We start from the raw sequence: 13774 nt of genomic DNA on the forward strand, positions 1-13774 counted from the left end.
AAGTAAGAAAGAAACCTGTGAAGGCTATCCTTCGTAGTTCCATTGGAACAATATTTCGTGCGTTTTCATGAGAGAACGGATTGGCAAAATGAGCATGTTAACGGACCTATGTGAAGTTGGTCCCTCGACTTTTAAATTATATAAAAATGACATGAGTTCTGGTTGCCCCCCATCGAATTCTAGAGTTCCTTATCGATATAAACAATAGTTCCGACGATTAAAGCCATAAAAACACAAAATGAAAGTAAGCGGGGGCCAACTTCACGATTACGTAACTTTAGATGTTCATAACTTTTTTATCTTAAACTTTAAGGCACTAATTGATAAGGATAATCGATAGAACTCTTTGGGGGGCTACCAGAACTCCCACTAGAACAGCGAAATTAAAAAATAAAAATTTCTCTCTAAGGGACTTAGAAAAATTTTCCGCGCGTCGAAATTTTGAGAGGCTGTAACTTTTGCAGCGAATTTTTCTAAGTCCAAGACCGATTAAATTTTTTTTCGTAATTTCGGCGTTCCGATCAGAGTTCTAGTAACCCCCCGAAGAGTTCTACAAATTATCCTTATGAATCGTCCGCCTGCGATCGACGAGGGCAAAGTTACAGCCTCTCAAAATTTCGACGCGCGGAAAATTTTTCTAAGTCCCTTAGAGAGAAATTTTTATTTTTTAATTTCGCTGTTCTGGTGGGAGTTCTGGTAGCCCCCCAAAGAGTTCTATCGATTATCCTTATCAATTAGTGCCTTAAAGTTTAAGATAAAAAAGTTATGAACATCTAAAGTTACGTAATCGTGAAGTTGGCCCCCGCTTACTTTCATTTTGTGTTTTTATGGCTTTAATCGTCGGAACTATTGTTTATATCGATAAGGAACTCTAGAATTCGATGGGGGGCAACCAGAACTCATGTCATTTTTATATAATTTAAAAGTCGGGAGGCCAACTTCACATAGGTTGTTAACGGCATTTTTCTCTGTCGTCCTCGATTAAAAACCCGATAACAAAATTCCAGTATGGAAAAATTAAAACGGTGCACGTTCTCTCTTAATCGCGTGCAGCTGGGACGAGGCGCGACAGGCGGCACGTGCATATTTTCCCTATTTTTTGTTCTTTTTTTCGCTTTTCCAATGCGAACATAGTAGGTATTCGCGTTTTCGCGGCGATTCGACCGAAGTGGTCGGACTAGTTTGCGATCAACTGCGAAACGAAACGCAATGCAGCGCAAATGTTGACTGGCAAAATGAAAACACGCGGTTAAACGCAGCCGGCGATCCGATAACGGTAACATAATTGCGCTGCATAAGTCCTCGAGCGACCGTCGAACAGTTATCGAAACCGGGCGATAATATACCAGGTCACTCTCCCTGCCTCCCCCGCCCCCTCCTTCCCCCGCGACCGCTCGCAGAAACTAGATCTCGCGATCAGATTTCTATTTTAAATGGAACAACGCACGGTTGCATCGGTTAACTGCACCGCTTCGGCAGCGGTGCAGTTAACACCTCAATTTTAAGGCAGTTAATGATTCCGAACGAGTCTATTTCCTTATAGCGTTCATTTTGTTTAACGTTCATCCGCAGATCCGAAATATTTCCAACGTTAAATTTTTACTGTTAATGCAGCGGAACGTGAAATTCTATGGATAAAATAAGGCCTGCAGGTATCGTTGAATTGAAAGTCAAATAAGTTTTATATAGTGTTGAATAAAGCGATAGGGGGAGAAGAGGCAAGGGAATACCACTCGGCCTTTTTCACTGAAGTTTCCGTCCACGTTGACTCGTCCACGTCCCCAATACGTCTCGTTCGCAAAGGGTTGAGTTTATCATTTACATTCCTAAAACAGGTCGCATGGAAATACCTCCGATGGAACGCGCCAGATTATTACGTGCGCACGCCGCTTCATTCTCGATTGTAGAATGTGGCCATTATTTTGGGACATTGCGCTACGGCAGATTCGCGGCTGAAAATATCGCGATTTAATCGTGCGAGAACGTCGACCGTATCGAGACAATGATACAACGCTACATAAAGCCGCTTGACGCTCGTGTTGCAATATCGCTATCCGCACACGATCGCCAGGAAAAATTGTTGCATTAATAAACGCGACCAGGTTCAAAGCATTGATTCACGAGCTATCCATTCATGATTTTTTTTTCAACAACCGCCTGTTGAAGTCGCGCGCAGCGCTCGAGCTCGTCCGCTTCTTTTGCTAATCGGAATAACTCCGCGACAGCGAGAGGATTAAGGCGCAGCGAAAACAGGAGCGCAAATGGGAGCGCAGTCGGATGCAGCTCTCCCGGGTATCCAATTTCTCCGAGAGACGAGCGCTCGTTGACGGAAAAAAAATTCCACCCGCCTACGATGTGGACGACGACGTTCTCTCGTGCTCCGGAAACTCGGTTAATTCGTTGCTAAACGAGGGAAAGTTCATCGGACGCGCACATCTAACGCGATGGAACGAAGAAAAAAAAAGAAAAGAAAAAACAAACGACTAGACCGAGATCCCGAAGAAGGCGCGGTTGTTCGTCCGGCCTCCTCCGCATTTCGCTCGTGGAAAGTTTCGGGGCGCGAATTAAGGCCTGAATCGAAGGTGAGAGCACGAGGGAGAGAATGATTCTCTCTCTGTGAGCGGCCTTTCTCTCTGAAGACAAGGGAAGTAGGTCGTGGACGTTAAACACGTTAGACGTTTACGCACGCGCGCGCGGAACTTCCTGTCGCCTCGTCGCCCCGTCTGGGAATATAATTCCACGTGTCGCAGTTTCGCGCGAGGTAAAATAGAGAGAGAGGGATCTCCATCTCGGGATATATGCGACCGCACTCGGTCACGAGGATCGAGTTTATCTAGCTGGGAATTATCCGGACGTGAACGCGCAACCGCCAACGAACGAACGAGACGCCGAGCAACCGTGACGATAAGATGCAAATCACGCGCGAAGCGCACACAGACGTCAGGGATAGTCCGGACCGTTTCCTCCGATCGTCGGAGAATTGTCGGACCAAAATTTACCCGCTCCAAGCAGCGCGCGATGCCAAAAGTCTTCGTCCTCGCGGGAGCGGAGCCCCGCGAGATTTCCAGTCGACCCTGAAGTCAATCTGACCTATCTCCGAGTCACTCTGTCGTGTATTTTCAATCTACATCTGCGGAAGTTTTAATGCGTCGAAGTCTCGTAGGAATCTCGCGTTGTGCGCTTTATCCCCCGTTTTTCCAGGATTATCAGCCAATAAAAGAAGCGCTACACGTGTAGCGACATGCATGAGATATTATTAAAGAATGCTTTTAACTTTATGACTCTATGACAGGTTCTTTATCAAAAATACAATGCATTTTTAGAATTGTTCCGGAAATTACTGCAACTTCTATAGCAATTTTTTATTTCAATTTTTTTTCAACGCGCTCTCTCTAAAGTGAAATAGGTTTTCGAAGCCTTAATAGTTCGCCATAAAAATGTCGTGTTTTTCGCGCGTCGAAAAAGTCGTTTCGGCAACGTTGGTTTATGGCATACTTCGTCACCGAACAATTTTATTGTTCCCCAATGTGGTGCATAGATATATTTTAATGGAATATATGCATCTTCCGCCGCGAAACTCCCTCCTCAATTGCGTCGAAAATAAACGAAGCAACGATAACAATGGAATATAAATTAACTCGAAAATCTGCACTGACACGCACGTGGCTTTCTGCGTGATTAAATATTGTATCGCGATATCAAACAGTTTACCTCAATTTACCCCAACATGTGTAATTAAAGCAATAAAGCCACTGCCTTTATTTCATCGCTAAATAATGCTGTAAATACTGCCATTAATTATCCTCGAATCATGACGGAATATCGGAACATCGGAAATTTTGAAGAACCTTCATTAATAATTTTATTTATTTCAATTAAATTAAACACTAAAGAAGTAAACGCGAAACGCGCCGAATGATATGCGATTATTTTACATTCCCGTAATTAATTTTGGAAATTTCGCGACAGAAACACGTGTCGAGATTGAGTTACGAATTCCGGGTGGGATTGGAATCGCGTTCTAAAATAACTGCTTCATTAATCTACATCCAGCCTGTCGCACATCATCATGCGTGTTATTGCCAAAGCCAAAGCGTGCGAAAATTTATTTCTACATTCTATGTAACAAGTTGCTAAATGCAACCGATTATATATACACTCTGCTCAACACAGACAGGAGACGCAGAGCGCATCCAGTTGCGCTACATATATAAATTTAACGATCCTGCAGTCCATTTGTTGTAATTCAATATCCGGCAGTAAAACAAAATAACCGCGCATTTCTACAATTGTCTGTCGAAATATTGTGTAATTTATTTAAACGTACCGATTTAATTCATACATGGCGCTGCCATTCGAATAGAGAAATCCATTATTCACACTGCTCTCTTAAACGTGACCCATGTGTTTTGTAAAACTTGCGCATCCGAAATATAATTCTCAATTCAATGATAAATAATGCACGAGTAGTATTCGTAATCATCAAAATTCAGGTTTTCTTGAAATGTATCGATTGTATGTTCCTCAAGCAACAATGTTACCAGAAATCACGTTTTTATTTAATTTTACGTGCATTTAACGTATTGAATATTAAATCTTTTATGACTGCATGACATACACAATTAATCAAATCGGGCACATTCCAGCAGAGAATTTTTAATCGCGACAATACAATGAAAATGTTTACTATAATTCCAAATTACGGAATGCACCGATTGTACGTACTTTTTGCGTACGCATGGTGCAGCTCTATTTAAAGATCGATTTACGTTTCAGCACGTGTACCCCGATTTCACACAAAGCGTTTGTATTTTATAAGGTCAATGTCCCGGCCAGCTCTTCCCGCGCGACTGGACGTAGCATCTCGAAATATCTGCGCTTTGCACACCACGTTGTAATACTGAATAATTTATCGAGCCATTCACGTCCAACGGCGCGTTTAAGGTATATACACTCCTGATACGTGTCACCCTCAAAAAGTGTAGCCGCTGTGAAATGAAAAGTCCTCCGAATTTCACATGAGAGAACAAAATCTCAGGATAATCTCTCTCGCAATTTTTTCTGTTATTTTATCAGACCGAAAAAATTGTACGCGCCAACAATCGCAATTGTAACACGAAAATTTGAGAAAATACAAATGTTTCAATATTTTCAACATCAAAATATTTCATCTCACCATGTTATTCTGAAAAAAATTGGTGTCTTGATTAAGTAAATAAAATGAACAGAATTCCGTTGAGGGAACAATAATTTCGCCTACAAAGTGCATTCGGCATGTATTCAGAGAAATCAATTTCACTCCGACTAAACAGGCACGAAAGTGAAATTCGCGCGAGTGTTATTCAATCATCTCGCGTGCTTGCTTCCTTCGTTACGATGCGATTCACAGAACGCGTCGTTAGCCGCATTGACGTTTATCTGCTCGCGACACGTGTGCATCGCGATAAACTAGAGGTGTGTCGTCTCGCGGCGTCCCGACGCCACCACGCGCTGCGCCTCGGGCCCGAAATATTGGCAACGTTGTGGCACAGCGCGACACACTCGCAATATTGTATCTGATATCGCAATAACCCGAATTAGCGTCGCATCCACATGATTGATGCAAGTGCCGAGATGCACTGCGACGCGAGACGTTTCGGTTTCGTCTTACGATTTCGGATAATCGGATAGTCGCGGCAAGATTGCACCGACAGGTGTAACTCGGAATTACAATGGAAGAGAGCTCTCGTTATAAATAGTTTGCGAATAACAGGCGTTTGCGAAACAACCGTTTCTCAATTACTCTACACCAGTTTCGGCGGTATAATGGGAATCATAATGAATTAAAGCACGATTATTAACGAAGCATGATTATTATATGAATTAATCGTTTGCGCTCTATGTGTTCCTTCCAGTTACATACACAAATCCAGCTTTGTGATCCAAGCGTGTCTATAAAGCACATCACTGAGTGAATTATTATTATCATTATAACTGATTATATTCAAATTATTACAAACAAAATTAAAACATTTTGATCATACAATTATAGTATATAATTATAATATTTTTAGTTCGATTTTTTGTCGAAATGTTGCGCCAACATTTTCGTTTCAACATTTTTTCTTTATGTTTCTACATATCTCATGTTACGTTGCACCTGATATTAAGATACGAGTGGAGTGTGATACAATTCAATAATGTAACGAACTAATAAACATCACGCAATGATAAATGTGGGTCATCTGGCGATCGTATACATCGTATCGTGCGTCCCCAACAGGGAAATTCTTCAATAAATTAGATATTAAGTTCCATTCACTTCGCGCCTCGTAAAAGCTCGGATTCGCTTGCAATCACGTGTCGAGGAGAACCCTGGTAGCGCATAAACCAGATTTATATCGATTACTTCCAGCTGCGACTGCCACCGACATGTCCATGCACTTGTACTTGTCTACACGTAGTCATGGCGTGTGTAACTGTGTGTAATTGTGTGGCAGATCGAAAATTTCTCATAAATTTACCACGTTCGCAATCACGTTTTTTTCCTCGGAAATGACGATTTTCACGACACGACTAAAGCATTTGCAGATCCGTCCAACAAGTTGCGTCTCTCCGCGGAACATTCCCGTTGAATAAATGTTTGCTTGGCGGATGAAAAAGCCGGAAATCGAATCGGCGCAGTATGTTTTCGGATAAAATGAAATATCGACGCGCATTTGCTGATTAAATATACGTAGGCTCATCCGCGAAAGGGAAACAAAAAAACTAGTCCACCGGACGAAGAGCTGCGATTAATTTATTTTAATGGATAGCGGAGATGATGATCCATTTGTAAATGTCACGACGGTAAATTATAGAACGTTAGACGAATGATTACGTTACCGAGAGACACAGAAAGCAGGGAGAAAGAGAGAAAGAAAACAACAGCAGGAGAGCCTGAGAGCCGTGCTCGAGAGCTTAAACCTTCGAGGAAGCTCTAGCTAGATGAGCTTTTAATTAAATTGAGAAGATGAGCCCTTAATGGAATATGAAGTCGCGTTTTAGACACGCTCGAAATTAACGGGAGCTTGCATGTACGTATCGTATCATTTTACCTCGTTTACCGCACATTAACGGTAAATTTTCCGATGCAAAAATTGTTCCAGCGAGTACCTACACATACGTCTATCATTCACACATAGACACGTAATAATATACACGTGTTCTTGAAATAATATTAGCATTAAACGCGGCAAAATATTACGATAATTTCTGCCAATGAATTCTCTCCGTATTCTCTGCAAATGATATTATCACGTTTGTCGAGAACATTATTGGATTATATAATCTTCTCGTTGTGCTATCTTTGTAGGTGCGATAATGAAGTCCCCGATATCGATAACGGATACGATATATTAAACGGCCCGGTAACACCGGGACCGAGACATTCTTGCAACGAGCATTGTTCTGTTGCACATTCATCCATGCACTCCGATAGCGCGTTATTGTTAGCACCTACGATTATCGCGCGGGTAAGAAGCGATTCGAGTCGGCTCTTTAATTAATGGCACGATCGCGCGGGAGGGGTGCAAGAAAGCAAGAGAGCTTTGTGCGACCGGATAACTATGCGAGCGCTCGCGGACAGAAGCAGCGCAAACAATGTCGAATGACATCGACCCGCCGGCGGGCGGGCGGCGGAGTGAAACGATGGCAGAGCTCAAAGCTCATCTATTATTGGCGCAAAACAGAAATAAAATGCAGTGCGACGGCCTGTAAAATCTGCGAGGCTGACATACTGCCAACTTTTGTTCCCCGTGTGACTTTGGCTTCAATATTTTCAATTCCCGTTATAGTGCACGTCGCGGGATTGCATCACTTTTCCGTCCCAACTGCCTGGCCGAGCTTGTAAAAAAAAAAGATAAACCATCCCTCACAAAGATATGCCCGGCAGAAACGATATTGGCGGTTAACGTGCGCTGCGAACGCTATAATCAGGTTTGTCTGGCCGTCTTTCAAGTTAAGTAATTTGCCAATTATTCTGTCTCTTGCATGATTCAGAAAATTAAAGATATAAATTTCAGTTATGCAATTTGCAAATTCTGCAAATTGTCCAAATATATTCAAACTTCCGGTCGAAATTGAAGAACACAAGAATAACAAGAATGACAGTTCATTTGATTGTGTAAGACTTACCACAGTGATGGGGTAAACTGGATTGATAATTGTGAAGAGGAGGACGTGATTCGGCTTGTTATTGTCTTCTCTGAAACAACAATTGATACGTATTATTTCCAGGAGAATCGTGCGGGGAACTTTGCTCGAAGCTGGTCGTAAATAACACGCGATCGCAAAATGAAATCAAGAATTCTCCTCATTTTTATTCTCACCGAGAGAATGTCCCAATTATTTGAGGATTCAATTATGGAAGTCCTCTCGAAAACGAGACCTCGATTATCGCCGAGTCCGCAAAAACTGCCGCGAACAATAATTCATTCCTCGTCGAGCGAATGACGGACTTGCTTGCTGACGTAGTGCAAAATCATTGATTGCATCTGTTGAAACTGGAAATATCATCTCGACTTCATTTCCGTTCGCGCGTATTGAGGAAGATCGACGCATCATTTGTATTTTGACCAACATGCACGCGTCACACTCGATATTCGTTACACTCGAAATATTTTCCGCGATAATAACAAGCTGGGTTGTATAGCTGATTTATACAGAGACGCAACAGTAATCTGCATATATGAGCGAAGGGATTATATTTTACGTGCAAAATACACGAGAATATTTTTACACCGCTGACCGCACGTGCACATCACATGGCACGGAAGAATTATTACGTAAAAAATGGCACATCTCGCATTCTCGGCTGCGAGAGGGAAACCGAAACGAAGTAATCTCCAGCCGAGATTTGGACGCGCTCACGTGCTCGCAGCGAAGCGACCGCGGACCCAGTGATGGATGCTGCGCGATACATTTTTCACGGCTGATATTGACGTGTACATCTCTTCTTCGTGACTCGCATTCATTTCGGGAAAATCAATCGCCCTGCATCTTTTCCACGAACGAAATAATGGGAATGCCGTTGTGACGTTAATTCAGACAATTAAGACAAAGAAGATCCAATTACAAAGATTAAATTGAATTACTCGCGACAATCTACGTTAATCGAAATTTATTCGCGTGAGGAATTCTCGTGTATTATTTATAATATTTTTCTCGGAACAGATGCAAGTAAATCGGTACTCTCGACTCTTTTCTCGATAACCCTCGCCTTCAAAAAACTGTTTGACATTCCGAACGTCCAAGATACATCTGATTGTCGAAACGCATAGATCTTGAAGATTGTAAATTGCGAGAAAGAAATAGAACACGCATGAATAAAAGATACGTGTCACGTGTCTGTTTCCTATTCTGTTCTCGGTTGTCTATCGTGGTTGTCTATCGATTATCTAGCGCTGATATCTACATCTGTGACCGTTCAACGATTCGCAAGCTTGAATTCACTTTAGAAAGAAGTTATCTCAAGTTCGTGAAGCGGATATCATTCGCTCTTGCGTTGAATCATTCTTGATGCTCGGCTTAACTTCTTATTATTACGCGACTTGGACACACTAAGACGATATGAAGAAACTTCGACGGCCTGCTGCGCCGTTTTAATTAATTTTCGATCTCGCGATGTACAGGTCGCGCGTCTTGCCACTTATCAAGCACCCAATTCCACGCTCGAGCGTTCTCCTTACAGCACGTCGTCGATATATCATCGGGAAAAGCCGCATTTGCATTTTCGTTGGAAAATAAAGAGCGAACGTGATACCACTAAATCACCCACGACTACGTATAAACAGTATAATAACACAATAATGAAAAAAGCGACGTGGCGAAATGAGCGTATCATTATCTCAAAAGAATTCAAGTTACATGTAGAGTTATGCGATATTGACATCGACGGCGTTATTGACCAGAGATCAAGCGAGAGAATTGCACGCAATTGATGCCCGTTTACGCATAATGATCTACAAGGCAATGGAATGGCGCCGTCGATCGCGCGAAGGAAACTCGCTCAATTGAATGCAAATGTCGATGGATCAAAGAAACGCGATAGCACATGATTAATAGTCCGAGAAGCCAAGACGACGCGCCAGTGAGAGTCCTAACGGTTAACTAATTTCATAGAGGGTTCTGCATAATAATAATAATAATAATAATAATAATAATAATAATAATAATAATAATAATAATAATAACCTTCTGCGATAAGATAAACGACCAGTCATCGTTGAATGATCGTTTCAATTAAAACCGCTACAGTCTAACCGTCCAGACGCTCGTGATTCGCAAATCGATGATAAGAATGACAGACAAGGGGAAACAACAGGAAGCGGCTTACCTTTTACGACGTGGCTCGTCTCCGTACCCGCCATACTCGTGATTCTGCAATCAGAAGCAAACAGTGTGTCGTTAATAACTTTCCCTCGCAGATGATTAATTCGTCAAACTCACGTGGAGTTAAGTGCCGTTAACGGCATTACTCGACCGACATCGTTTACCCTGCCATGTGCACGCGGTCGGCAAGTTCTTGGCGAAAACGCGAGTCTCTCCCTCCTCCCTCCCTCTCTCTCGAAACTACTCGTAAGTAGAAAGTACAAATTTCCCGAGCGGAATCTTCTCTCGTTGCCCACCCAGGAGCAACACGTGTTACGCAGTTACCGCGGAGTGTAACTGCGTAAGGGAAATTGCGTAAGGCGAGGCGGTTCGCGCGGCGGTTTTGGCTGAATTTCGATGGTGCGCGCGATCATCACCACGGATGCGTGCTCGGTCAGGCTATTAATATGCGTGCACGCCGTCTTTTTACGCCGTCGCCCAAAGCGACGGAAATAGTGCAGCGGGACACCTTACGGGCTAGCTGTGACGTATTGGCCGCTTAGGTAAATTCTCGGGATCCGATCTGGACCAGGCGAAGGGTACGAAAACAAGCCTCGCGATCCTTACAATCTGATCGTCTCGCGTTGACAGCTGACAAGCAAATTTGACGAAATTGACAATGATGTTTAAAATAATAATGTCTATGTAGCTTTACTTTCTTCTCCACTTGTCAGCATTATTTTTCGCACACTTCTTTAAATCTGCAGACTATTCCATTAAGAAATATAAATGATGTAAAAGGACGTGCTCACGTGAAAGCCGGATTGGATAGGCACAAGTATATATATCGATATATCGATGAGAAGCTCGCGGCGGAATTATAGATGAAGTTTGTATCTATTCTTCATCCCGCGCGGTAAACCGCGACGTGACTGCCCATTGTGTTCTCGAATATAATTCACATCGTGCAACGTGCACGTGCGCGCGAATGTCAATCCCTAAGCGTCTAGCCGCTTCATATCGCGTAATGCGCAACGGGAATGCTGAATAAAACATGAAGCGCGGCGCATTTGTACGTCAGGCTAACGTGTCGCTCTTGTCGCGGCTAAATAATTCATTCGCATTTTCCGCAGGAGCATCAGCAGAACCCGTGCACCAGCGCGGATTCCAATTATCAGCACGTGATTGTCCGGTCACGCCGCGTGGATCGCATCTGATTTGTAGCGATTGACAATACAACCCGAAGCCAGATCACCGAGAAAGTGGGGCAATCTTTTTTCTTCCCCGACAGTTGTGTTTTCCGATTAATCGATAAACGGTTAATTGACACCTTAAAAATCCATGAAGGGAGGAATAATCGGGGATAAAATAAAATAATAAAAAATAAAATAAGAAATAAGAAAAATAAAGGGAATAATGAAGGAATAAAAATAAAATCGTGATAAATTATTCGAAAAATTCTAATCCCGATTATTTAAAAACATTCAAGTAAAATCCTATTTTTTTAACTTTATTTCTCGGTACAGTATCTATAATAATACCAGTTTGAACTGATATCAAACACGACATATAACGTGAAGAACAAATCAAAGGTGAGAGAGCGTGAACAACGAAAAGCGTGACGAGACTCGAGCGATTGTGCATGAAGCTGCAGACGCGCTAATGATCCGGTTACGAAATTAGCTTCAATGGCGAAAGGTGACAAAGCCTCTGCCATTTGGTTTTGCGCCGACGCTCGTATCGCGTTTTCGTGCAGTGTCTTCGCGAATGAATAATGAAGTCGTAACGCAGCGGAGGGAGTTAACACGAACGCTCACTCTTTTTGCCGGGAAGCTGCGAGCGTTGAGCATGAATATTTACTCACGGACGAGTTTACTCGGAACAGTCTAATGCCGCCATTAAGTGTCCTCTTATCAAGAGAAGAAAGGAAATCTCCATAAGGAAACCCCGCTGCCAGTTCGAGGATCTTTTATTTCTCTCCCGACTGGCTTCGTTGCGCCATTATCTTCATTGCGATTGTGTTATCGATATTATAGCCATCAGCATGTATCATCGGATCAATATCGTTTTCTTTAAATCCACGCGGACGGGAATAATAAAGTTGTAATGAATGAACGACGGGGCTCTTAACGAGTATCTATTCTTCTTCCTACAAGACAGTCTGCGTCTGCGAGTGCTGAATATGGATAAAAACGTGAAACAGAAATTACCTATGTCACCCTTAGCAGCGGAGCGTTAAGATTATCATAATTAAATTGTTTCGAGAGAGAAAAAAAAAACGTTTCTCCGTGAAGATGGAATTAATGGTATCTTTGTCGCCGTTGCGATCGTCGTCAATTAATACAATAGCACGTTTCTATATCCATTTTACATTCTATTTGCATTCGATTTACATTCGAGCTGTTAGAACCTGCGGACGCAAACCGGTTCGGACACTTCGACAACCTCTGCGGCGCGCGGGAGCGGAGGAAGCATTTAGAAGCAGAACGACACACGTCCGTCCGCTGTTACGCGGAGCGAGAAATTCGAATGCGGTCGGCGAATGCCTAATGATTTATCGCTTGCGATCGCGCGTTAATTCGTCGTCGCATGACCGGCAAGCGTCCGCACCGCTTGCGAAACTTGCGAACGGCAGAACAGCCGCCGAGAAAGAATACCTACGACGCGCGAGCGGACGGTAAGAATCCGCTCGGGCGGACCGCCAAGCGGCGGAGTCCCGAGAGGGGAGACTGCGGAATATTCACCGCGTCCAACATCTCCGTCGTCACGACGTCTTATAGCTCCCGCATAGTATCGCCGTTACGAGGCAGAATACCGCGGGGATCTGTCATACGTTGTTATAAACATAACTGTGCACTGGCGCGCGACCAACCACGTGCTCCTCCGCGCTCAATGGATACCACTCGCGCGAAAAAAAAGATCGGCCGGGCCGCTCGCGCCGGGACCGTTCGCTTCCATATGATCATCGCGGAAACAGACGATAAGGCGCATTCTACAATAAGTCGTATGTCGGAGTCGGATGTCGCGAATCGTTTGTCGCATACTGAATGTCGATTCCGAGTACGATTTGTTATTCTACAATCAGTCGCGGTTGTATGCACAGATTAATATAATCGGATTAGTATAATCTGTACGCATAAATGGAAACCGGAAAGTTGGAAATATATTTAACTTTGTTATCAATATGGACGAAAAGTTGGAGTCGCATATCGGGCGCATGCCTATTGTCTTGTTGGCTATCGTATGAAACTGTTGTAAGTCGATTGTCGCAGTCGAAACAAGAGATGGTCAAGTTTTATCTCTCGATTTTTACGACTACGACTGGCGATAACTAATAATCTGTTTGATTTATTATTATTTTAACATGGAACAGTAAATATAGATGAAATAATTATTGATTTCGTGCGTGAAAATCATTGTTATATGGCAAATGCGATGTGGATTT

General features: G+C 43.0%; 1 protein-coding gene across 2 annotated transcripts in view; it reads right to left on the reverse strand.

Annotated features, from left to right (window-relative positions):
- Positions 1-13774, reverse strand: part of LOC105284420 (heterogeneous nuclear ribonucleoprotein L) — a 156094-nt gene that overhangs the window by 119929 nt on the left and 22391 nt on the right. For both annotated transcript variants that reach the window (XM_026968423.1, XM_026968422.1), the window contains exons 2-3: positions 10355-10398; positions 8155-8224 (exon numbers count right to left, since the gene is read on the reverse strand). In XM_026968423.1, the coding sequence (XP_026824224.1) occupies positions 8155-8224; positions 10355-10398 (114 nt within the window). The remainder of the gene's footprint in view (positions 1-8154; positions 8225-10354; positions 10399-13774) is intronic.

This window comes from Ooceraea biroi, chromosome 3 (genome assembly GCF_003672135.1).
Source record: "Ooceraea biroi isolate clonal line C1 chromosome 3, Obir_v5.4, whole genome shotgun sequence".
Lineage (NCBI taxonomy): Eukaryota > Metazoa > Arthropoda > Insecta > Hymenoptera > Formicidae > Ooceraea > Ooceraea biroi.